Below are 24,800 nucleotides of genomic sequence, written 5' to 3' on the forward strand. Positions count from 1 at the left end.
TTTGGTGTTTCCCACTCATATGAGACTCATCTGTTATTTATAAACAAGAAAAATAATATTTCTTCCTCATTAAAAGTAACCTCTTGAGGCTTATGAGAACTGAGCATATCTTAATTGGCTTGGCCCAGATGTAGAGAAACTGTTGATGGTATGTGGCAAAAGAATAAAGTAACATCACCTACCACCATCCAAATGAAACCCGAATATGAGTTATACTAGTATTCCCTAGGTTACTAATTTCAAGAAATGTAAGTTTAACCTATTTGGCCCACAGGCAAAATTAATGCCATATTAAAAGTACTCTGATATAAGCCTTTTCATATCACTGTATCAAATACTATATGACACACTAATGCACAGCCAACAGAAGTGAATTTTCTGATAACACCAGATCTAGTCAATGGAGCCTGGGAATACTTTCTTTTTCTCTCTTTTTTTTTTTTTTTAAATCAAAATCCAGAGTTCTTAAGTGGGCTTATGAGACAACAAAGTCACTTATAATTAGAGGAAACTATCAGCAGTGATTATGGGATTCCTTCCAATTATGGATTTCCTCGTACTTGAATTGAGACATCTTTGGCTCTAAAATGAAGCAGACTAACACACTCGCCTATGTCTGTCAATATTTCTGGGCTGGAAAGCTCATGTAATTCCAGCATTCTTGGTAAGCTGTCTGACTGTTTTACTGGCAGTGTTCTTTTTCAATCAGAGTGAATTTATTATTAAGATGATTGTTTATATTTATCAATCTTCCATTTCTACTCATATAGTAATTTTATATGGGGTGGGGGACAAAACAGAGAAATTACAGACTGTTCTCGATATGTGAATAAGATTATCTGTACTATTTAAAAAAAATAAAAAAAACCCCAAAGGATTCTAACATGATTTTTCTTGTAACTTGAGCATTTTACCCATTTGTTTAAGGCTTATTATGTTTATCTGTGGATGACTACTGTAATATTTTTAGCACTACTTAGGAAAACTCATCACTTGAAGCCTTGCTCAATATTGCTAATTTACTTCTTCATTACCATAAGCATGCTGCTAAGACACACTGCTGTCATAAAATTTTTTAAATGAATAAACAAAATCATGTAATAAAAACAATGATACAGCTGCTCATTGTTTACAGAGCTCAACAAATAATGGCCAAGTACTACGTACTGAATAAGTGAATATTATTCCTTCTCATTAATGAGAAAGGAGAAAAATCTAGTAAAGGCTGTGCATGTCAGAATAAGAGGGAGCTCACATATTTAGGATGCAGGCAGCGATGTGCCTCTGCCTATAGTACCCATCAGTACTCTGCCAAATGATAACTACATCCTCCTCCTCCCATTTCAAGCAGTATAATCGGTCTACTTTAATGCTAAAAAGAATAGCTTTTGAATTAAAAAAAATTAATTCTATCACATAATCATTCTAACTCACTTTAGATACTGAGTACAGAGATGGACACAAATTCAGGAAGTATTTGTTAATAGAGTGATCATGTAAAATGTTTAGCCTTATACATAAAAATAATTCAGAAAATGTAAAAAAGTCTTCAAGTTATCTCAGAGAAAATATACTTAGAATCTAAAAATAGATAATCATGATGGGTATTAGTGAAATACCATCCATCTTTTAAATTTTTCTTTAACTTACAGTTTAGAAATGCAAAAAACACCAAGGCCTGTGAGCCTTTTACAACATTTTATTGCTTCACTATTTCATATATTTTAAGTAGGGAACCAGAGCAGTATTGCTTTACATCCTAATTGCAATAGAGTACACTCTAAATAAATAAATTAAATTTCATATAACCAGAATGAATATTGTATTTTCAGCTCTAAATTGAGGAAAGAGTGGGTGTAAAATTAAAAAAAAAAATCTTTGGAACAATTAACTTCTACTCACCCTAGTCATGAACACAAATATTTATAGGAATAGCTCTAATAATACATATAAACAAAGAGGTGAAGAAAAATTGAACATCAAGATTTCATTAAAAAGTAATTTTGTTAAGTGAGACAGTATTTTCACACACCATTTTAATTTACAAATTAAAAAGCTATAAATTTGAGCCACTTTTAAACATAGTCGAGTATTTAATGCAACAGGTTTACATTTGAAAACACGCTTTTAAATTTTACAGTCTTATCAGGTCAATGCCGCCAGATGTTTCTGTCTGAAGAGAGGAAAGTGAGAGCAGCAGGGGGCTGGACCAAAGAAGGGTTATACATCAGCCGGATTCAGGATGACACATTCTCCGCATTTACTCAGATCTCCGCGGGCACAGCCCAGTGCCATTCATGCTGGCCTTGAATAGCCAGAATAAATTAACACAGAAAGTTTCTGTGAATGATTGAACTCAGACAGCAACACAGCATCCCAAAACAGCCCTTCATCTGCCCACATTTAGGAAAGTCAGTGGGAATGGACCGTAGGAGGAATCATCATGTACTGTGGCCTATGTCGTAGTAGACCTGGAAAATTAGGAATAAGCGGAAAATGTAGAATTCCACCTACTCTCACTTTTGAGTATGAAACACACATTTCCCTTAAAAATATGTACTGAAACTGTCAACTTAAAATCAGCTCAAAGTCTAGAATTATATGCCATGATCATGGCTTTTCAGCATTTGCCATATTCCCCCTTTAATCTATATACAGACAGCAAATATTTACTTATGGTGTTTCCACTATAAAGACTGCTATCTTAAGGACAAATGCTGATGAACTATTTCAGCAGTTCCTCCTTCTTCAAAGACTTGTATGTCAACATAGAGCTCCATGTTTTATAGGACATACTCGAGCTCACTCCATGCTCCCTGGAGCTTTAGCACAAGGGAATGCCCCCCCCCCCTTTTTTTCTTTTCTTTCTTTTTTTTTTTTTTTTTTGTATTTTTCTGAAGTTGGAAATGGGGAGGCAGTCAGACAGACTCCCCGCATGTGCCCGACCGGGATCCACCTGGCATGCCTACCAGGGGGGGATGCTCTGCCCATGTGGGGTGTTGCTCTGTTGCAACCAGAGCCATTCTAGCACCTGAGGCAGAGGCCGCAGAGCCATCCTCAGTGCCCGGACCAACTTTGCTTCAATGGAGCCTTGGCTGCAGGAGGGGAGGAGAGAGAGAGAGAGGAAGGAGAGGGGGAGGGGTGAAGGAGCAGATGGGCGCTTCTCCTGTGTGCCCTGGCCGGGAAGCGAACCCGGTACTCCTGCATGCCAGACCGACGCTCTACCACTGAGCCAACCAGCCAGGGCCTAGGAATGCCCTTGTTGATCAAGCTATCCAAAAGAAAATTATTTGGAGCAACCATGACAGATTGAGTAATTCAGTCTCATACTATTCATCACCAGAATGTTGCAGCCCTGTCTAAACAGTTTAAACTTTCTTGGGAAGCAGCACGGCAGATTGGGAAATCCTGTCCAAGGGGTCCTATACTACAATCTGCCCCTTCATTTGGAGTTAATCCTCAAGAACCCATACCAGGACAACTTTAGCAAATGGATGTTACTCATTTACCTTCATTTGGCAAACAGTCCTATGTCCACATTACAGTGGATACATATTCTGGATTTATAGTAACCTCTGTCAGAACAGGAGAGGCTGCTAAGCATGTTATAGCTCATTGTCTGTATGCATTGTTCTATTGGATTGTTTAAACTGGTTAAACTGACACTGTTCCTGCATATGGAGAAAAAGCATTTACTGTATTTTGTCATTCTTACAATCTTTAAGTCAAAGTATTATTAAAGTGTACCCAGCAAATATTTTAAGGTCAATTTAAAAAAATTTAAAAGGGGGGAATCATATCCTGGAACTCCTACTGGTCTACCATATCATGCTTTTTACTTAAAAAAAAATTTAAATTTCTTTTGAATGCTGATGAACAGGAGATGCCAAATCTTTTTCTCCTGCAAACTACTACCTTCTTTATTTGATCCAGCTAATAACACTGTTTTGTCTTTTTCCAAAAGCTCCAGATATATGGAAAAGATTTATATAGGTGGATGGGGATCCTCAAACCCCTCAGTGAGATCTTCTGAGCATGGCCTTTAAGATACCGAGAGGCAGAAAAAGCCCAACAGAGATCAGGGGAGCTACCAGCTTTTAGGATATGTCCTTAAAGGCTCCAATACCCCAAAGGGGTCTCATAGGATGCCATCTGGGTTCTACTTCAATAGTGGAAAGGAAGGTCATTGAGCTAAAGCCTGCCAGACTTACATGCCTCTGCTGTGAGGAAACAGGGACACTGGAAGGTAGGCTTCTCCCTCGCTCCTCTAAGAGAGGGTTCAGTCTCTTTCAGCCCTGCTCCAGCCATCTATGACCTAACCTTGCCCAGAATGCTGGGGTTTGCCACTGAAGGCTGAAGGTGCCCAGGGCCGTTGGCCCCATCTACGACACTGTGGATGAGCCTAAGGTATTTCTTCCAAGAAGCAGGTAAACTGATCTCATTTCCACAAGGGCCACTTAACTATATCTTGCCTGAATAGTCAGGTATTTTATTCTTCCCTCGAAGATCTCTGTTGTGGGTGTTGATAGTCCTATTTTCTGTTGCTTTGTTTAATATATAGTGTTTCCTTTATTCCTCCTACCTCAATGTCCCACTCATATTTCAGGCTGGGACCTATTCCTAATTTAGAGCTCTCTTTCCCCCTTTTGCCAATTTCTATTATGAATCTACCTTTGCCAACCAGCTTAGTGTATCCCAAGGTTCTCTTTACCATGCCACAGTCGCAGAGCTCCAGGGAAAAACAAACTGGTCTCATCTCTCTAGGCAGAGGAGAACAGAAGCTCCATATCCACGCATGCTGCAGATGGCTTTTCCAGTCTACCTGAATCATTACCAGCTAGAAGCAACTGTCATTTGGACCTGGACGTGAGCTGCAAAGTATAGAATTGTGACGACAATTCCAGTGCCATGCGGACTTTTCCTGGATGTGGACTTTTTCTGGACTCCTGCTCTTTGTGACAGCTCCTATCAGACTGAACTGAGGTTGGGTTGCATTTTTCAGGAATTTGGCATGGTGTTGGAGCCAATTTGGACTTGGTGAACATGTTAAGGACACTACTCTTTTATGAATTCTTGCTGTATTGGCCAAGAGTTTGCTTAAAGGCTTTAATCACTGTAAAAAAAAAATAGAAGACTGGATAAAGAAGATGTGACACATATACACCATAGTATACTATTCAGCCATAAGAAATGATGACATTGGATCAATTACAACAAAATGGTGGTATCTTGATAATATTATACGGAGTGAAATAAGTAAATCAGAAAAAAAACAAGAACTGCAGGATTCCATACATTGGTGGGACATAAAAACGAGACTAAGAGACATGGACAAGAGTGTGGTGGTTACGAGGGGCGGGGGGGGGGAGGGAAGGAGGGAGAGGGGTAGGGGGTAGGGGAGGGGCACAAAGAAAACTAGATAGAGGGTGACAGAGGACAATATGCCTTTGGGTGATGGGTATGCAACAGAATTTAATGACAAGATAACCTAGACATGTTTTCTTTGAATATATGTACCCTGATTTATTGATGTCACCCCATTAAAATAAAAATTTATTTATAAAAAAAATATGTAAGTCCAAGGTACTGCTCATTGTGGGGATGAGATTGTACAGGTTACTCACTGCCTTCCCTTAACTATTGTGACAAGTCTAGTTTATTTTCTTGCCCATTGTTTACTTTTTTGTTGTTGTTTGTTTTCCCAACACGTGAACAGACTACGAGCGGCTACAAAGCCCTGCATGGTTGCCTAGCCTCACTGCTCCTTGCATCGTGTTAATTTGTTCCGGCTATTGAAGGTGAAGATGAATGGCACGTTGCTTTGCCAGGAGCAGCCTGGGAGGGGACATGCCCACCCTGTATCATGCTGCTGTTCTTTTCTGTCAACCACACAGGTAGTAATTCTATGAGGACATTTAATAAAAGAAAGTGATGCATTTCGCTGCTAGCTCAGCATTAAGCCAGAAAGGGGGCAGTTAGTTTATATATCACCACAGACTCTTAAGGCATTAAGACAATATTCATGCTAAGATATCAATTCTATTTTAAAAAAATAGAAAATTTAGAGCACTGATTATTTTACACATTCAAAATTACCTCTAAAAAGTACTATTCCAGAGCCTGACTTCACATCCTGAATCAGTATCTGAGGGCTGTGATTTGATCTGATGAGGGAAAGAGACAGAAAATCTGCATTTTTACGTGTTCCCTGGGTGATTTATGATCCTCTTTGCAGTAGTCATTGGATGGGAGATTGGGAAACATCACTTAAAGACAATCAACAAAACTAGTCCCAGAAATTTAAAAAGAAAAGAAAAACCGGTTTAATGCTTTAAATACACTCTGCAGTATATTCAAACCTAGTTGGAATTAGGAATTATGGCCTATACTGTAATTCTCAATTTAGCAGCTTTTTACAAATAAATAACTGGGATTTATCCCCTGAGTTTCTCATTCAGTCTGGAATGGGGCCTGAGAATTTGGATTCCTAACAAGTTCTTGTTGGACCACACTTAAGATCTATTACCCTATATAACTTAGGAATCAGTTATCTATAATTAATTTGCACATTTTGTTTTATTATGTAAATAAATATTAAAAGAGGCTTCTAATTTACTAAAATATTTTAACCCACTTATCACTAGAACAAAATCATTTGCCTCCCAAAATAATTACAAAATATTCTAATAAAACATTCTAATATTTTCTTACAAACGTTTTTAAATATCATTACACCATGAAAATGACCTTTCTCTCCTATTAGAAATGCTCACTAAATATCTCATTTTAATGACTAATAGTCAATGTTCAAAACATACTTCCGTATTCCTTCCTAGATAATATAAGCATGAACATAAAAAGGGTATATTTGTATAAATAAAAAAATAATACTGAATGTTACAGATGGGCATATTTACCTATTTTATTATCAAAGTAAAAGTAAAACTAATTAAATTCATCTCTGATTAGAATTGTTGACTCTCTTTTCATTCAAATTCAATCTTGGTATATTTAAATTTATGCATTTCTTCTTACGGTTTTCCCTTTTCAATTCATCTCTGTACAAACAACTGGTAAAAACTGATGGTTTGAACAGTTGAAAGTGAAAGTTGATAGAGAGGACCACACACCTCAATAATGTAATGGGACGTTAGAACTCTACTGCTCCCAGAAATTAGGGGACGTTTTAGAGCTTCATATTCATTTGGAAATATCCGCTAATTTCTGGGAGCAGTGTGTCCAGTAAGTCTCTGGAGTGAGAGAGGAGGCCAATCTATTATTCTGTATGCCCCTAGGAGAGTATATCTTGTGCTACACACTGTAAAGTCCTGTAATGAAAGGGGAGAAGCAGAGGCACTAGGAATAATACTTTTAAGAATTACAAATATTTCTTCCTTAACAAAGAAAAATACCCTAGAAATAAAGTCAGGCTCCTCTCTTACAGTTTTGTTCTCTCAATAAACTTTGCCGTTTCCTTATTTAAGTGTCCTAGGTACAGGGCGGTGCTAATTACTTAGATGGGTAATTCCCCTAAACACAATACCAGCATAGAATTCTAAATTGATTATCGGCACTCTACTCATAAGAAATACCAGGTTATTTTTCAGAACATTATTTTTCTGTTTCAAGGATTGAACACAGTCACTACAGAAATTTTGTAAAACCCAGGAAAACTCAAATTTGAACCATTCAGAAATTAACTACTATTAAAACTTTGGATCATATGCTTGTTAAAATATGTACTTCATATAAGAAAAATGGCCTATCTCACATAAATCTTAAAAAAACATTTTATAGAAATTTTAAAACATGACCAAAACTAGAGAAAATGAATAATGATCTAAATTCCAAATCATTTAAACATGCTTCTAAAATATCAACATGTAACATTATTCTATACCAGACAATTGTTTAAGTTATATTGTTGAGTAATTAAATTATACTGTTACATAATAAAAATATTGTAAAATTATACCTTGTTAAGTTGCTTTATACTATGTATGATATATGTCACAATAATATATAGTCCTATCTCTATATTCTATGGGAATATATATATATATATATATATATATATATATATATATATATATATTTATTTTGTATTTTTCTGAAGCTGGAAACGGGGAGAGACAGTCAGACAGACTCCCGCATGCGCCGGACCGGGATCCACCCAGCACGCCCACCAAGGGCGAAGCTCTGCCCACCAGGGGGCGATGACTCTGCCCCTCTGGGGCGTTGCTCTGTCGCGCCTGGGGCAGAGGCCAAGGAGCCATCCCCAGCGGCTGGGCCATCTTTGCTCCAATGGAGCCTCAGCTGCAGGAGGGGAAGAGAGAGACAGAGAGGAAGGAGAGGGGGAGGGGTGGAAAAGCAGATGGGCGCTTCTCCTGTGTGCCCTGGCTGGGAATCGAACCCGGGACTTCTGCACACCAGGCCGACGCTCTACCACTGAGCCAACCGGCCAGGGCCTGGGAATATATTTTTTAAAACTCACAATGTTTTATAAATTAGTTAAGGAGTTTGAAAAAATAAATGTGATTATTTAAATTTTACTTTAAAATATAACTTTAGATTCTAACTCCAGTATACAATTCAACTTCACTATATGATTTTTAATAATCCTCATGTGAATTCTGTCCTGAAATTCAATATTTTCTGACATATATCTATTTTCATTGGCTTATCTTTTGCAGTAGTAAGTCTGAGAACCAAACTTCATTCAAACATGTCTTTTTGTTCACTGTTAGGTTTTAAAATTTTAGCTTTTCCATGCTTGAACCTGTGTCATGGTATTTCAAATTCTTAACTCTGGAACATGGTAGGCCAAGTCATTAGCCCTGTTCATCTACTGAAGAGCTTTGCCATGCATGTCTCTGAAAACTTAAAAATTACAGTTATACTAAATGCTGTCATAAGAATTTGGAATGTATGACAAGTCACTATATTCACAATCAATGGAAAATTCAGTGAAGATGATATAATAAATGATTTTTAAGCAAATAAATTGTTAAGAATTGCTTAGTATGCACAGTAGCTGAAATATAGGATAGTTACTATTACAGGTTGCATGCAATCAATGAAATTTCAGGATGAAATTTTCCTTTCCTGGGCCTGGCCGGTTGGTTTAGTGGTATAGCATCAGCCCGGTATGTGTATGTCCCAGGTTTGATTCTCAGTCTGGGCACACAGAAGAAGAAACCATCTTCTTCTCCATCCTCCTTCTTGCCTCTGCCTCTCTCTCTCTCTCTCTCTCCCTCCCCCCCTCCTGAAGCCATGGCTATATTGGAGCAAGTCGGCCCAGGGTGCTAAGAATAGCTCCATGTCCTCCGCCTTAGGGACCAGGAAGAGATCAGCTGCTGAGTGGAGCAATGCCTAGATGGTCAGAGCATTGCCCCCTAGTGGGCTTGCCTGGTTGATGATCCTGGTTGGGGTACATGCAGGAGACTGTCTCTGCCTCCCCTCCTCTCACTGCATAAACAAAACAAAACAAAACAAACAAAAAAAACCTTCTATTTTCTTACAAGAAAGAGATTCTTTTATTAAGAATTTCATGATTTCATAAAAAGAGTTATAGGAGTTAAAAGTTGTTGCTGCTTTGTGAAGTGGAAACAATGACTGATTTGAGTTATTAAAGCTAGCTTGTGGCCAATAATATGTATATTACTAGATTTTTTGTGTGTGTGTGACAGAGACAGAGAGAAAGGAAGGGAGAGAGATGACTTTGTTGTGGCTCCTTAGTTGTTCATTGATTGCTTTCTCATATGTGCCTTGATGGGGGTGAGTGTGAAAGGGGGAGGCGGGTTATAGTAGAGCAAGTGACCTTGGGCTCAATCCAGCAACCTTGGGCTTCAAGCCAGTGACCTTTCGGTTCAAGCCAGCAACCATGGGGTCATGTCTACTGAGGAGCCACTCTGCCACCTCACCCGCAGGTATTGTAAAGTACCAAAAGCTACAGAATTAATATTAATATTTTGGGAGGCTTGAAGAACATTTTATTAATTTGGGATAAGGTGTGCAGAGAAATTATGAGAAATAGTCCCTGTACTGTGTGACTGGCATGACCAGGATGGCCCTTGGCATTGTATTGTAAATGCAATGGGAAGGAAAACATGGATTCCCAGACATTCCACCACGCCTGTGGGGAAAAGGGTGAATGGCTAGCCAGGTACAGGGAGAGAAAAACCAAAATAAACCTTTTCTCATAGCAATGAACTATTTGCAGGCATTTGTCCCCACAGAAACTACCTTTCCTATGTAAATGCATGTGATTAACACGTGTAACTCTGGACAGAGAGATGGCAGATAAACACTAGATAATATAGGAATGCCTTTTAATATGTAAAGAGACATCTTTCTACCATTGTGTTAACTTGTAAATTTTGTTTTCTCCAAAATAATGTATGGCTTGCAAATTGAACGTGGTCCTATCATGTTAAAGGACATATGACTATAACCAATAGTGGTAAGGGGCTCCTAATTACAATTTTTGCTTCTGTACTTCTTACTTACAAAACTATAAAAACTAAGTAGAACAAAGGGCCAGCGCACTCTCCCTCAGACCTCTGTTGGAGTTGCCGCCGCTTGGCCACGCTAGACAATAAAGCATTGATGTGTAATCGACGGACTTTGTTCTCGTCTTCAATGGTTCAGGTCCCTCCGGATTAGGCTTAACATCTACAATTCCACACTCAAGCCAGCGATCCGTACTCAAACTGGTGAGCCTGTGCTCAAACTGGCAACCTTGGGGTTTCGAGCCTAGGTCCTCTGCATCCCAGGCTGACACTCTATCCACTGCACCACTGCCTTTTCAGGCAGGAAATTCTATTATAAGATCTCTTATTACTTCATAGATACCAGTACTTGATTTGGTATATTTCTTTCTATGGGATAACTGACCATATAATTCCCTTTAGCTTGCACACTGATCAGAATTTTAAAATCTCTGGTGCCAGTGCAGGTAGTTGCCCACTCATAGATTCTGTTTTGGCTGCTTATTATTCATAAACTGTGCTCTGTCTTCCTTCCCTACCCCAACCTATGTCCTTTCACCGACCGAGAAGCAGTTCGGCAGGGTCCACTATTATGTTATTATAAACACTGCTATAGTGAATGGCCTTGTACAAGTTTCTCCAGACACAAGTATGAGTGTTTCTCAAGGGAGGAGGCTAGGAGTTGGATTTACTAATATATAAGGTACGACAATTATGGAGACATAAGTTTTAGTAGATAAAGCCAGGTTGCTGTTCAAAGTGGTCTAACAATTCATATTCCAACCAGCAATGTATAGGCATTACCAACTTTGTCCTTAATTTTATTTTTAATCACTTGAAGTAAATAATTAAATAAATTTAGAAAATAATTTCTAAAATTAATTAAAACATGTGTTCTTTTATAAATGTTCCTCTGGAAAAAAAGGAAAACTCATTCATTACTTATTCATTTAGTTTTAGGAAAAAAAAATATTTCCCTTTTGTTCCACTCCTCTCTTACTATTTTCTCTTATTTCTTCAATTTACTTTTTCACTATTTTGCTAATCTTGCTCATGAAAAAAACATAAAAATATTGTTAGCAATGTAGCTGAATTAAGAAAATGGAAATAAGGCCCTGGCTGGTTGGCTCAGCAGTAGAGAGTCAGCCAGGAGTGTGGAAGTCCCAGGTTAGATTCCCAGTCAGGGCACACAGGAGAAGCGCTCATCTGCTTCTCCACCCTTCCCCTTCTCCTTTCTCTCTAACTCTCTCTTCCCCTCCCACAGCCAAGGTTCTGTTGGAGCAAAGTTGGTTTGGTTGCTGAAGATGGCTCCATGGCTTCCACCTCAGGTGCTAGAATGGCTCCTATTGAATAGAGCAATGCCCCAGAGGGGCAGAGATCGCCCCCTAGTGACCATGCCCGGTGGATCCTGGTCAGGTCCATCTGTCTGCCTCCCCACTTTTCACTTCAAAGAAATACAAAAAAAAAAAAAAAGAAAGAAAACGAAAATACATTTTCAGTAGAACTAATCTAATAAACTGTCAGCCTTCAAGTCTAAAGTCTTTCAAATTGCTCAGAAGTTCTGAAAAGTATCTAAGTCATTTAAATTGGTTTCTTTAATCATTTCCAAGAAAACATACACACACACACACACACACACACACACACACACACACACACATGCTGCACCAAAGCCATTTCCCATTATATCACATTCTATTGTATGGTTGTGTATGTTATGATTTTTTCCATTGTACTTATAAATTATTTCATCCTCATGATTGAGAGTCAAATCAACCTGAGATTCTTTGAAGCCCACACCTACATTTATGAACTGGGTTTCTCTGAGCAGGTGATTACATTTTTGAGTAATTAGTTTATTTTCTTTTTTTTTTTTTTTCATTTTTTATTTATTTATTTATTTTTATTTATTCATTTTTAGAGAGGAGAGAGAGAGGGAGAGACAGAGAGGGACAGAGAGAGAAGGGGGGGAGGAGCAGGAAGCATCAACTCCCATATGTGCCTTGACCAGGCAAGCCCAGGGTTTTGAACCGGTGACCTCAGCATTTCCAGGTCGACACTTTATCCACTGCGCCATCACAGGTCAGGCCTTAGTTTATTTTCTTAAGTGAAAAGGGGGGAGATAGTGAGACAGACTTTCACATGCAACCGAACTGGGATCTACCTGGCAACCCCAACTGGTGCCAATGCTTGAATCAATTGAGCTATTTTTAGTGCCTGAGGCTGACATGCTGGGATCAATTCAGCTATTCTCAGCTCCTGAGACAATGCTCAAACCAACTGAGCCACTGGCTTTGAGAGGGGAAGATGGAGAGAAGGGGAAGCAGGAAGCAGAGAGAAGTGGATGGTTGCTTCTCATGTGTCCTGACTGGGAATCGAACCTGGGACATACATATACTGGGCTAATGCTCTATGCATTGAGCCACTGGCCAGAACTCAGTCTTAGTTTTTCATCTATACCTCACAGCATTTTTAAAAGGCTAATGATGAGTGTGTTCATATACCTGGAACACTCTGAAGAGGATGGTGGGAGCTCTGCAACAATAGTTACTGAGTGTTCGTTCTTCCTGTAGCTGAAGATGGATGCTTGCATCTGCTACTCTGGCTTTCCTGCCTTACTTATGACTTATGACTGCCTTCCCATGTCTGCTCTTGCTTCTTAGCACCTATATGCATTTAATCACCGATGGAGTTAACATGATAGAGTAGCAAGTCAGATGAGGATTGTAACTGCGACTTTGGACTTTGTATATGACATGTGAGTTATTTACCTTCTGTTGTCCTCAATTTCTTTATCTGGAAATGATAATATTTTTTTAAAGAGCATGATTAAATTTGATGTACTATGTAAACGACAAAAAACAGACGACATACAATTAATAGCAGGTGTATGACTACTATTTTTGGACAACCCCCTTTCTGTTTCTTCTTATTTGTTTTCACTATTCTGTTCGCTCTGTGAGGATCAATGTCTGGACTGATCATAGTTGTAACCATGGACTGTAACAGAGTGCTTAGCCACAGCTATACTTAAAGGCATGTTTCCTGAGTAAAGCAAGCAAAGCAATTAAGGGCAGAAAGGAGGAAGGGAGAAGAAAGAAAGATCATGTCCATGACACAGTGGCTATAGAAATAATAAATTAAAGAAAGAGAGAATCAATCAATCAATGGCTTCTGACTTCAGCCCAGTTTTGTCTTCCTGCCTCTGTTTTCTACAAGAGGTCTGCTTTTGTACTTGAATTTCACTTTCCATCTTTGGCTTTTTCCTAGTTAGTCTAATTTTCAGGCTTGTCCTCCAAACACCATTACTACTTGTGCCCCTCAGTAAGCTTCTATTTAAAATATAACAGTCTAATTTTTTTTGCTTAATATATAAGTATATATGCTATATAGTAAAATTATCATAGATATGAAAAGTTTAATGTCTTAAAAATCACAGTCTATTTTAAATTTTTATAGGTATCTTGTTTCTAAGAGTCATTTCCATTTTTCTCAAAGTAAATGTTTTTCAAATCTGACTTCTTAAAAAACTTATAGCATAAAAGATAAAAGTCAAAAAATTGACAAATACCTAACACTTCGCTTGCATTTGTATATTTTTGCTAAAATTGTTTTTCTAACATTCCTTTTAACAACCTAAATTTTAAGGCTAATATATTTCAGTTAAAAGATGCTTCAGACAGAGAACATTGAATGATTTTAATTTATACCTTTATAGGAGTAAATAGATGCCAAAAGTTTAGACATGAATTTTTACCTTTTAAGGGCATAAAGAGAAATAAACAGAATTCTTTTTTGTTGTTGTTTGTGGCAGAGACAGAGAGAGTCCGAGAGAGGGACAGATAAGGACAGACAGACAAGAAAGGAGAGAGATGAGAAACATCAATTCTTCGTTGCGGCTCCTTACTTGTTCATTGATTGCTTTCTCATATGTGCCTTGACTGTGGGGCTACAGCAGAGTGAGTGACCCCTTGCTTGAACCAGTGACCTTGGGCTCAGGCTGGTGAGCCTTGCTCAAACCAGATGAGCCCATGCTCAAGCTGGTTACTTTGGGGTCTCAAACCTGGGTCCTCCACATCCCAGTCAGATGCTCTATCCACTGCACTGCTGCCTGGCCAGGCTAAACAGAATTATTATTAGGCAAAAAAGAAAAAGAAAGAAAAGAAAAAGAGAGAGAGAGAGAGAGAGAGAAAGAAAGAAAGAAAGAAAGAAAGAAAGAAAGAAAGAAAGAAAGAAAGAAAGAAAGAAAGAAAGAAAGAAAGAAAAAAAGAAAGAAAGGAGGGAGGGAGGGAGGGAGGGAGGGGGAGGAAGGAAGGAAGGAAGGAAGGAAGGAAGGAAGGAAGGAAGGAAGGAAGGAAGGAAGGAAGGAAGGAAGGAAGGAAAATAAATGTTCCATTTGTTTTTAAGGATATCTGACATATTTCATCCCATAAAATTATACAGCACAGTAGCTATTCCCTGTCATTGTATATCTCAAATTATTTATTCATTAATTATTATTATCTGAGGATTTTGCTTTCTGCTGAATAGTAGTTACTAATAGAGACATACCTTTGTGCTTTATACTTTTGATTGTCATCCTATTCTAAGGTACTTGAATACTTTTAAAAATTTTAAAACACAGAGACAAAGCAAATCTTACACTGCACTATATATTAAAGTCAATTCTCACTTATTTCTGCTAATGTAGGTAGAAGTAGAGTATTCTAAAGTGAACCTCCTGGATAATCAGAAATCTCATTTTAGTCCCCTTTCAGAGGTGCTAATAACGAGCAGCAGAACTATTCCAGTTCCACCTGCCTGCCCTCTGGTGGATGTGCTGATGAGCAGTGACATAGCTACAGGAAGGACCGTGGTGTGAGTGGGAAGCTTAGTCACAAGTAACTCATCTTTTTATGACTGAGCCTTACATATAAAAATGATTTATATTCCTTTTCTAATAATTATAGATGTATCAGGGACATCAATCTGTAGGGTAAAAAAATGAATAAGTTTTTAACATTTGTGAAGCTTTTTATCCCTTGCATCTTGTCTCATTTATTAGGAAGGTCACCTAGATGTTAGATTGATGCTAACGCTGGCCTCAGCTGTAAAAGTCAGGTCCAACTTGGCTTTGTACATACAGGACTGTGATTTTTGATATTCAGAGCCTGACCTGAAAAGTAGAAGGTGCCATTCAGGATAAGTTTAACCTTCAACTATAAAGAAAGAAAAATACAAGAAAGGTACAAAAAAAAAAAATAAGAGAATTTAGCTGATGGCACATGGCATGAAATAGCTATTGCAAAATTTGCTAGTTTTGGCTCTTTCCCTGAAAAATCACCACAGCAATGCCCTTCAGGCAGCAGCTGTCACTTCAGGTAAGGAAGAAACAAGAACTGGAGAGACAGAGAGGGGGCCTCTCTGCAGACAGGAAACAGGTGATGCATAAAAATACAGACCAGGATGAAACCAGCAACAAGTAGCTGACTATTTTTTCTTTTTGTAAAGTTCACTCCGCTACTTAGATATAAATTAAACTTTGGAGACAATGTGGCGTCTCAAGAGGAACTGCGAAGCAATCAACCTGTAGGCTGAGGACTAGTTTGATTTAGAACCCCGCTACTTTCTCGCTCTATTTGTGTGGAGGGTGCACATTTAACTAAACTGTTCAGGAAGCAAATTCAGCTACCTATTAAACACGTGACAGTTTCAAAATGTTCAAGATGCTCCGCCTAGCACTCACATTACTCAGCTGTCAAAGTAAAGGGCTCAGATATATGATGTGAAAATTACATTTTAACGAGGTGTCATATGTGTTTAAAGTTTTTATTCATCACTACATAGCCACAGCTTTTACTGAAGACACAAATTCACTTAATTAGCATATTATAAGGACAGAAGGTTCACCTTACCTGCATTGCTTACCTCTTTTGTGTAGGCTTTCTCTTGCTGTTTTGGAATCTACTATTTTCAGCACATATAAGAATGTTACAGTTTCATAATCTCAAATGCTTTTCACAAAAACGTGTTTTGTGTATGGGAAGTAGAAGGACAGGCACAGGACATGTCTTTTTCATTGGGTCGTTTATATTTATTGTTTGAGATATTTCACTAAGTCTCAACAAATAGTCTTGGTCTCTTGAAGCTGGACTTCTCTGCCTATTCTTATTATCAACTTGAGCCTATGCCTACACCCTTAAGTAGAAAATACTGGGAAATATTTGTATGTTTTACAGGAAAAGTTTAGAATGTTCTGTAGAGAGTTTTGAAGTTAACTGGAAAAGTCAAAGAGAATACTTCACGTCTCACTGCTATTTATTAGTGAATAATGAATAATGAACTTGGCACAAGGTAGTTTGGGAGAAAGAACTTAATAGTGAAAGTCAATCAGACAACACAAGTCTCTAATAATAGCTGAAGGCAAGTAAGAACTACTTGATTCTTTCACAGTGAATAGATGAAGATATAAGGTACTGTTTTAGAATCATGACACCAATCTGAGAATAACTCAAATAACCTGTGAAATAGCCAAGTATTATATGAAAGTGTTTAATATATGTCTTACGAAAGATAGCCAATTGAAGGCAATGATGAATGTATAATTTATACTGTATTTTATAAGAAAGGAAAAAGGCTCACTTAAAAGTCTTTTGAAGAAAACTCTAGATCTGATATTTCTAGATTTGGTGCTTTGTTCAGAAAAAAATAGAGGGAGCACTTTCTCATTTGTTTCATAATCAGGTGCCAAGGCTTACAAGCATGTATAATACCGGTGTCCAAAACTGATTCACCTGTTCTGCACACAAAACGTATTTGCAACAGAACACAACCTTTACTCATTTCTGACTACGATACACTTTTCATTTTCTCCAAGTTGAAGAAATCCCTGCATTTTGCCACCTGAAAAATCTGACGATGTCTGAATATAAAATTTATTGAACGGTTGCTCACTTTCTTTCTTATTATAAAACTCCTGGCTTTAATTTCTTCTAATTTTTTTTGAAAAAAAAGTACATTAGGTCTAAAGGTGGTTTGACATTTCTCATTACCACCTACTGAACTTCCTTAGGTTACCAAAGGTCAGCACAATCTGAGTAAAGAATGGAAGAAGTTATGTGTGAGTGGTATGGTGGGGAATAATCCTCTAGAGCAGTGGTCCCCAACCTTTTTTGGGCCACGGACCGGTTTAATGTCAGAAAATATTTTCATGGACCGGCCTTTAGGGTGGGATGGATAAATGTATCACGTGACTGAGACAAGTGTCAAGAGTGAGTCTTAGACAGATATAACAGAGGGAATCTGGTCATTTTTTAAATATAAAACATCATTCAGACAAATATAAATAAAACAGAAATAATATAAGTTATTTATTCTTTCTCTGCGGACTGGTACCAAATGGCCCATGGACTGGTACCGGTCCACGGCCTGGGGGTTGGGGACCACTGCTCTAGATTATATGTAAGTGTGGGAAAACATTAAAGAAATATCTAATCTTAATGAAACAAAATAGAGGGCTAATTCTCCCATTGCCATAATATACTGAATAAAAAGGTTATTAAACATTTGCATATATAACTTATTTATTTCCTAAAATACTCAACACATCCTGACAAATCACCTACAATTTATCAGGTACTGACTCAGGATTTGTAAATAATAATGACTAAAGCAATATCAATATGATTACTTCAATGTGAATCAATGTCTCATTAGTTCCTGAACAAAGCTTTTTGTAAACTGAAAATTTTTCACACTGGTATATTCTTGAACATGTGAGATCTAACTATTAAAAATAGTCTTTACAAAATTTGCAAATATAAACTACTTGAATTGCAATATCAAACAAGTTCTGATTCATTTTCCCACTAAATTCTAGCTGGAAAACTTCAAAGAAAATGCATTTACCATAATGTAGAATAAGTAAAGAAAGTATAATGTTCTGAAAATGTTTTTAGAGAAAAGTGAGAACACACTTTAGACTTTTTTGTACAATAAGCCCATTAAAAAACTTCTCAGGAGAAAGTTCACTTATAGCAACAATGAACATCTGAAATACAAGGTTTAAAAATGAAATTAAAATTAATTTTCTTATATAGCTGTTGTTGAAAAATATCATTTTCACAAATTTACCACTTCCCCAACGTTTTCTCTTGAAAAGAATACAGAAACAGAAATGTCATATAACTGAACCAACCTTATAAAAGACAGGCCAATGAGCAGTTTGAGAATGGGTGTTGGGGAAAATAAGGAACTGAAATTAAATGACTTCTGACACTACTGGGTAGAATCGTTCTGAGAAGCTAAGTTTTTCATTATATTCTCCCTTAAAGTTGACCATTTCAGAATTTAAAATCGACTCTTGTTATAAATATTACCACATCTAAAAGATACAATATTTTAGAATGTAACTCTATGGTAATTTCCTGAAAGAACTACAAATTAGATTTGCATCTGGAATGTCTGGCACATGGGGGTACTGAGATCACTTCTATCCAATGAATGAGTCTAGACACACAGCATCAGGAAGCATACTTTCCATCACTAGTATCACAGAAGGAAGCAGGAATCTAAAGTTGAGTTGCACTTTAATAGCTGGGAGATATATATATATATATATATATATATATATATATATATATATATAGTGACAGAGACAGAGAGAGGGACAGATAGGGACAGACAGATGGGAAGGGAGAGAGATGAGAAGCATCAAGTCTTTGTTGCGGCTCCCATTCTCCTTAGTTGTTCATTGATTTCTTTCTCTTATGTGCCTTGACTGGGGTGAGGGCTACAGCAGAGCAAGTGACCACTTGCTCAATCAAGCCAGTGACCTTGGGCTCAAGCCAATGAATGACCATGGAGTCCTGTCTATAATTCCAGTTCAAGCCAGCAATTTCATGCTCTAGTGAGCCTGCACTCAAGCCAGCAACCTTGGGTTATCGAACCTTGGTCCTCTATGTCCCAGTCTGACACTCAATCCACTGCGCCACCACCTGGTCAGGCTAGCAGGGATATTTCTGAGTAAGTTATATGTGATATAGTAACTTAGTTTGCTCACTTAGGAAATATGGATAATAATGGTTTTTGTAGGGTTGATATGTACCTATTAGATCAAGGTTTTGTGTTACATGTATCATCTCATTAAAATCTTACAATAATTATCTGAGCTGGCTGTTAGTTTTTTTTAATTTTATAGTTGAGGACACCAACACCAAGAGGCTGAGCAACCTGCCCACAAACAGTAGAGACAGAATTCAACCGAAGTCTTTCAGATTCCCAAGCTCATTTCAGGAGCAGTATGATACCTATGTACTCTTTACAGCAGGATTTTTATACAGATAAGAAAAACATATTTTCCCCTTAACTTCCAACACCTAGATCATTTAAAGTTATATTCAGTAGAAGTAAAAGACAGATACCCCTTTACAAAAAGTGTACATTTTCACTGATTAGAACATACTTAAAATCAGAGTAAAAACACTCAACCAGCTTCTAACAGATGGAAACAGCAAATAGTTTAGATCTACAGACTTAGAGTTATTTCTTGACCCCAGAATATTTATAGTAAGTTGGTTTCCATACACAGACACGTAAGAAGATCCATGATAAGAATTCACTAAAAGCAATTTCTTTGAAAAATGTCAATGCAATTTACTAAGGAAGCACACCCAGCTGAAACTATTGGTGCAAAAAAAGATGAATACCCTCTATTAATGCTAATTGAAATTCTCATATCCACACATACCAAGCATAAAATTTACTTCCCATACTTATTCTTCCTACCTAGAAACTGCAGCATAATTTCATACCAAAGTACTAGCTTTTAAATTTGAGCATTTGTGTATGATAATATTTTTTCTTACGAGTGTATTTACAAATTTAACAATAGTGAAAACTCACACTTTGTAAAACAGAGCTCTTTCTTCATTGTTGTTTAAAAAGCATTAAAGCCCAATGCCCTGGCTTAAGTTAGGAATTCATTTCAAAAGCTGAACTTTATCATTCCTCAATATTTTCCACTTTGATAGTATCTTTAAACAAACATGTACACTAATATCTATGGGCAAAATGCTTCATATTTGAACTCCCACATGTAAACAAACAAAGAAAATTTAATGAGTTGTATAATTTTCCTTATGTCCAAAATTACATATTTGTTATATATATATATACACACACACACACACACACACACACACACACACATTTAAGTTTACTTATATATGTTAGAAATATATTTTTGATAATTTTCTAAGTACTCTTCAACGATAATTTATAAAAAATAAGCTAAGAATTTGTCTCCAGCCTGACCTGTGGTGGTGCAGTGGATAAAGCATGGACCTGGAATACTGAGGTTGCTAGTATGAAACCCTGGGCTGCCTGGTTAGGCACATATGAGAAGCCACTATGACAAGTTGATACTTTCTGCTCCCTCCTCTCTCTGTTTCTTTCATCTCTCTAAAAATCAATAAATAAAAACTTAAAAAAACAAAGTTTGTCTCTGTTCATCAAAATAAAACCTGAAATACTAATTAGTATTAATCTACACATTGTTCTAAATAAAAATAATGCATAATCTTTTCAATAAATAAAATGTGAAATATGTTACTGCCCCATATTCACCGATTAAATTCAAAAAAATGATTACTTATTATTTATTATTTCTCTGGAGTCAGAAAGTTATTTCTTGTTCCAAATTAGAAGTCAAAAACTGATAAGAAACTCAACAGAGTTTTTGTTGTCAAAATATAAATTGTGTTTAAGAATATCACAGCTCTGAAAGAACTGTCTTCTCAGAATACTCTAGCTGGTTGATTCTTGCTTAGATTTTAATATTGACGGGTACATTAGATTGAGAAACCTTACCTATACAGAGGTGAGTCAGATAGGCTAGGAGTTTCTGGAGGAAAGAGTAGAGAACTTGTTTTTTGCTGCTCTTGCATAGTTATGTTTCTCCTTCCACAGAAGGCAATTCAACATAGAAACAGCATTGCTGGCCATGAAAAGAATTACTGTCATTCTGACTTAAGCCTCTCAGGGAATAGAGAAAATGCTACCTAATTTTGCATTCCATCCATCCGTTCATTCACTCATTCTTTCATCAAAGAGTTATTCAGTATTTTATATATGCCACATATTACACTAGAATATGAAGTATATAAGAAGTCAGAAATAATGGTCTGCTTAAAATATAATAAAAGAATGTGTAAGATGAGGTTGTTGTCCATATGGAACTAGAATCTAGCTATATAAGAAAATGTGTATAAAATGAACTAAGAGAGAAAGCAGGATAGCTTGATAGTAGAATCATTGAAAAATCCATAGAGAAAATAAAAAATATTAACATGTGACCACTGAAATAAAAAGATACTAAACTTAGAATTGCTATATTACTATCAAAATTCAGATACCTGTTCCTTAGTTTTCCATTATTCTTTATCATGAGGAATAATATTGTTAGTTTAAAATAATTTAGCTTCTAAATTAATATAATTTGGCTCAGTTGTGTAATATTTTTGAAAAAAGTAATTTATGAAAAGGAATCAGTATATCCTAGCATTTTTTTTTTCTGAAGTGAGAAGTGGGGAGGCAGAAAGACAGACTCCGGACCTGGATCCACCTGGCATGTCCACCAGGGGGCAATGCTCTGTCCATCTGGGGCGGTTGCTCTGTTGCAACCAGAGCCATTCTAGCGCCTGAGGCAGAGCCCATGGAGCCATCCTCAGCACCTGGGCCAATTTTGTTTCACTGGAGCCTTGGCTGCAGGAGGAGAAGAGAGAGACAGAGAGAAAGGAGAGGTGGAAGGGTGGAGAAGCAGATGGGCACCTCTCCTGTGTTGCCTGACTGGGAATCAAACCGAGATATCTCCATGCCGGGTTCATATTATACCACTGAACCAACTGGCCAGGACTATCCTAGCATTTAAAGGCACTCTTAAAGGAAGGAAATTAAAGATTATCTCAAGTTTATTTTGCATTGTTTTTGCATTGTTTTTTTCAAAAATGGATTTTTTTTTTTTGGTATTTATTAGTTACAAACATTTTTCTACATGTATCAGTTAGTTGGACTCAGACAAATGTATACTCAAACTGACAATATTTCCAATAGAAATTGTCATATATATATGATCTTTATGAGGTGAATATATTACTGTAGGACTCCTGAAGCATTAACACAAGCCACATCTTTGATGTTTTCCAAGTGGAGAACATTTCTGAAGGCAAGTCAAAATTAATTAGATGGGGTAGCATTCTATCTTAGCAAAGATTTTGTGTAGTAAATTACACCACACAAAAAATTAATCAGTATTGGCCTGTAATCAAAATGCTCTTCAGAGAAGGGCTAAAGATCGGAGACAAGTCCTGGCCAGTTGGCACAGTGGTAGAGTGTTGGCCAGGCGAATGGATGTCCTGGGTTTGATTCCCAGTCAGGGCACACAGAGGAAGTGGCCATCTGCTCCTTCACCCCTCCCCCCCTCTCCCTTCTTTCTCTCTCTTCTCCTCCTCTCCTGCAGTCATGACTCAATTAGAGCGAGTGGCCCTGGCTGCTGAGGATGGCTTCATAGACTCCACCTCAAGTGCTAAAATAATAGCTCTAGTTGCAATGCTCTAGTGGGCTTGCCAGTGGATCCCGGTGGAGGTGCATGTGGGAGTCTGTCCCTCTGCCTCTCCTCCTTTCACCAAACAAACAAACAAACACATAAAAAATCAGGGGACTGCTATTCAGAGGTGAAAGAGTCAGTTTCTTATATTTTTATAGCTGAATGTGGTTAATAGCAACACTTGTTTAGATGGAAAGACAATGAACCATTTTTAGGTACATGGGCCAGAAAAAAGACCACAAAGGCAGTCTAATCAAAATGTACAATAAACTTAGTAAAAGCAAACTGTAAATATTTCCAGCTACAGAACCATCAAAAGTCAAACTTACCTGATCTACTATCCAGAGGTCCGAAATCCAGAGAATATTTCACGACGTGATAGTTATTCCACACGTAAAGAAGGTTGTCTCTAGGATTGTAATCCACAGCTGCTATGTACTGGTATGAATTGGGAAAAGGTACATCCACCACACTATCCTTACTTTGGTCAGTGTTGTAAATGTAGTCAATCTTATTCCCTGTGGCCTCATTGTCATCATCCTCATATACAGATTTGACCACATACAGAATCCCACAAATCATAAATGCGTTGGAAGCTGACCTTTTATCATATGCAGTATCCCATGTCCCTTCAATCCGTAGGGTGTAAGGGTTCAATTGACTAATGACAATTTTACCATTGTTTTGTTCTGTTGCATAGATGACCCATAGCCCATTCTCATCCACCGCCAGGTCTATGTCAGATTTGCCTCCCCATCGGTAAGGGGAGGTATCATGGTAATTGGCATTTGCTATGATGGCCTCTCCACTCTTTATCCTAGTCCGTAAATCAAACTTTACTATGTTCCGGGTACGCTCTTTGTTGAAGAACAAAGCTCCATCATACACTACAAATCCTGTGCCATCCACCCTGTGAGGGAGCTTGTAGGTTGTAGTTGGCCTTCCAGCGATGAAATCATCCTTGGATGAATATTCGGTCAGGGTATCAGTTCTGTAAGGGGTCCAGGGCATATAATAAATCTTGTCAGAAGCCTGCAGAGGGTCTTTGCACCATGCCCCAGATTGGTGGTCAGACTCAAACAAATGTTCACTCTGGTATACTCCTTTTAGTAGTCCAGGACAAAGAAAAACTGTTGGAAGGGAAAGAGTTAAAGTAAAAAATATGTTAATATTAATACTTTGTCATATATTCTTACTTTTTAACAACTGGAATGCAACTCTAACAAGACACCCACCACCACTTAATTATTTTGCTGGATTCTTCTGAGAACACAATGTAGTTATAAGCATTAATTTTAACTTTTGTTTAAACACATTTCAGTTTTCTTTGCTGAAAAACATTTGGCCTCTTTATGAGTCACCGTGCTTTCCTTTGGTTTTTACCTTTGTACACATGTATAACAATAATTTTGGATATATATCTACAATGCGATGTATGTCTATGTATTTTATAGACATAGCAAATGCAAATGTTTATACGTGATATTTTTAGGTATCTTATTTTAAAATTTAAAAAAATACTGTTGTTGCTCTGATGATATTAGCTATTCAATACTAATCTTTAAGAAATGTATAGAAATCCAATAGTAATTAAATATAATAACAAAGGAAAAGAGCCCTGCAATACAGGCCACTGGATCTTCTAGCCCAAAAGCTCGAGGCTGCTATATAGCACACGCAGAGCATGCAACCCACACGATTAAAAATGAGTGATGGATGAACACTGG

General features: G+C 37.4%; 1 protein-coding gene across 5 annotated transcripts in view; it reads right to left on the bottom strand.

The window, feature by feature from the left end:
* The window catches only part of ADGRL3 (adhesion G protein-coupled receptor L3), an 870,179-nt gene that overhangs the window by 274,742 nt on the left and 570,637 nt on the right, over window positions 1–24,800 (bottom strand). For all 5 annotated transcript variants that reach the window (XM_066233208.1, XM_066233205.1, XM_066233207.1 and 2 more), the window contains exon 7: window positions 23,403–24,203. In XM_066233208.1, coding sequence (XP_066089305.1) covers window positions 23,403–24,203 — 801 coding nt within the window. The remainder of the gene's footprint in view (window positions 1–23,402; window positions 24,204–24,800) is intronic.

This window comes from Saccopteryx bilineata, chromosome 5 (genome assembly GCF_036850765.1).
Source record: "Saccopteryx bilineata isolate mSacBil1 chromosome 5, mSacBil1_pri_phased_curated, whole genome shotgun sequence".
In the NCBI taxonomy this organism is placed as follows: Eukaryota; Metazoa; Chordata; class Mammalia; order Chiroptera; family Emballonuridae; genus Saccopteryx; species Saccopteryx bilineata.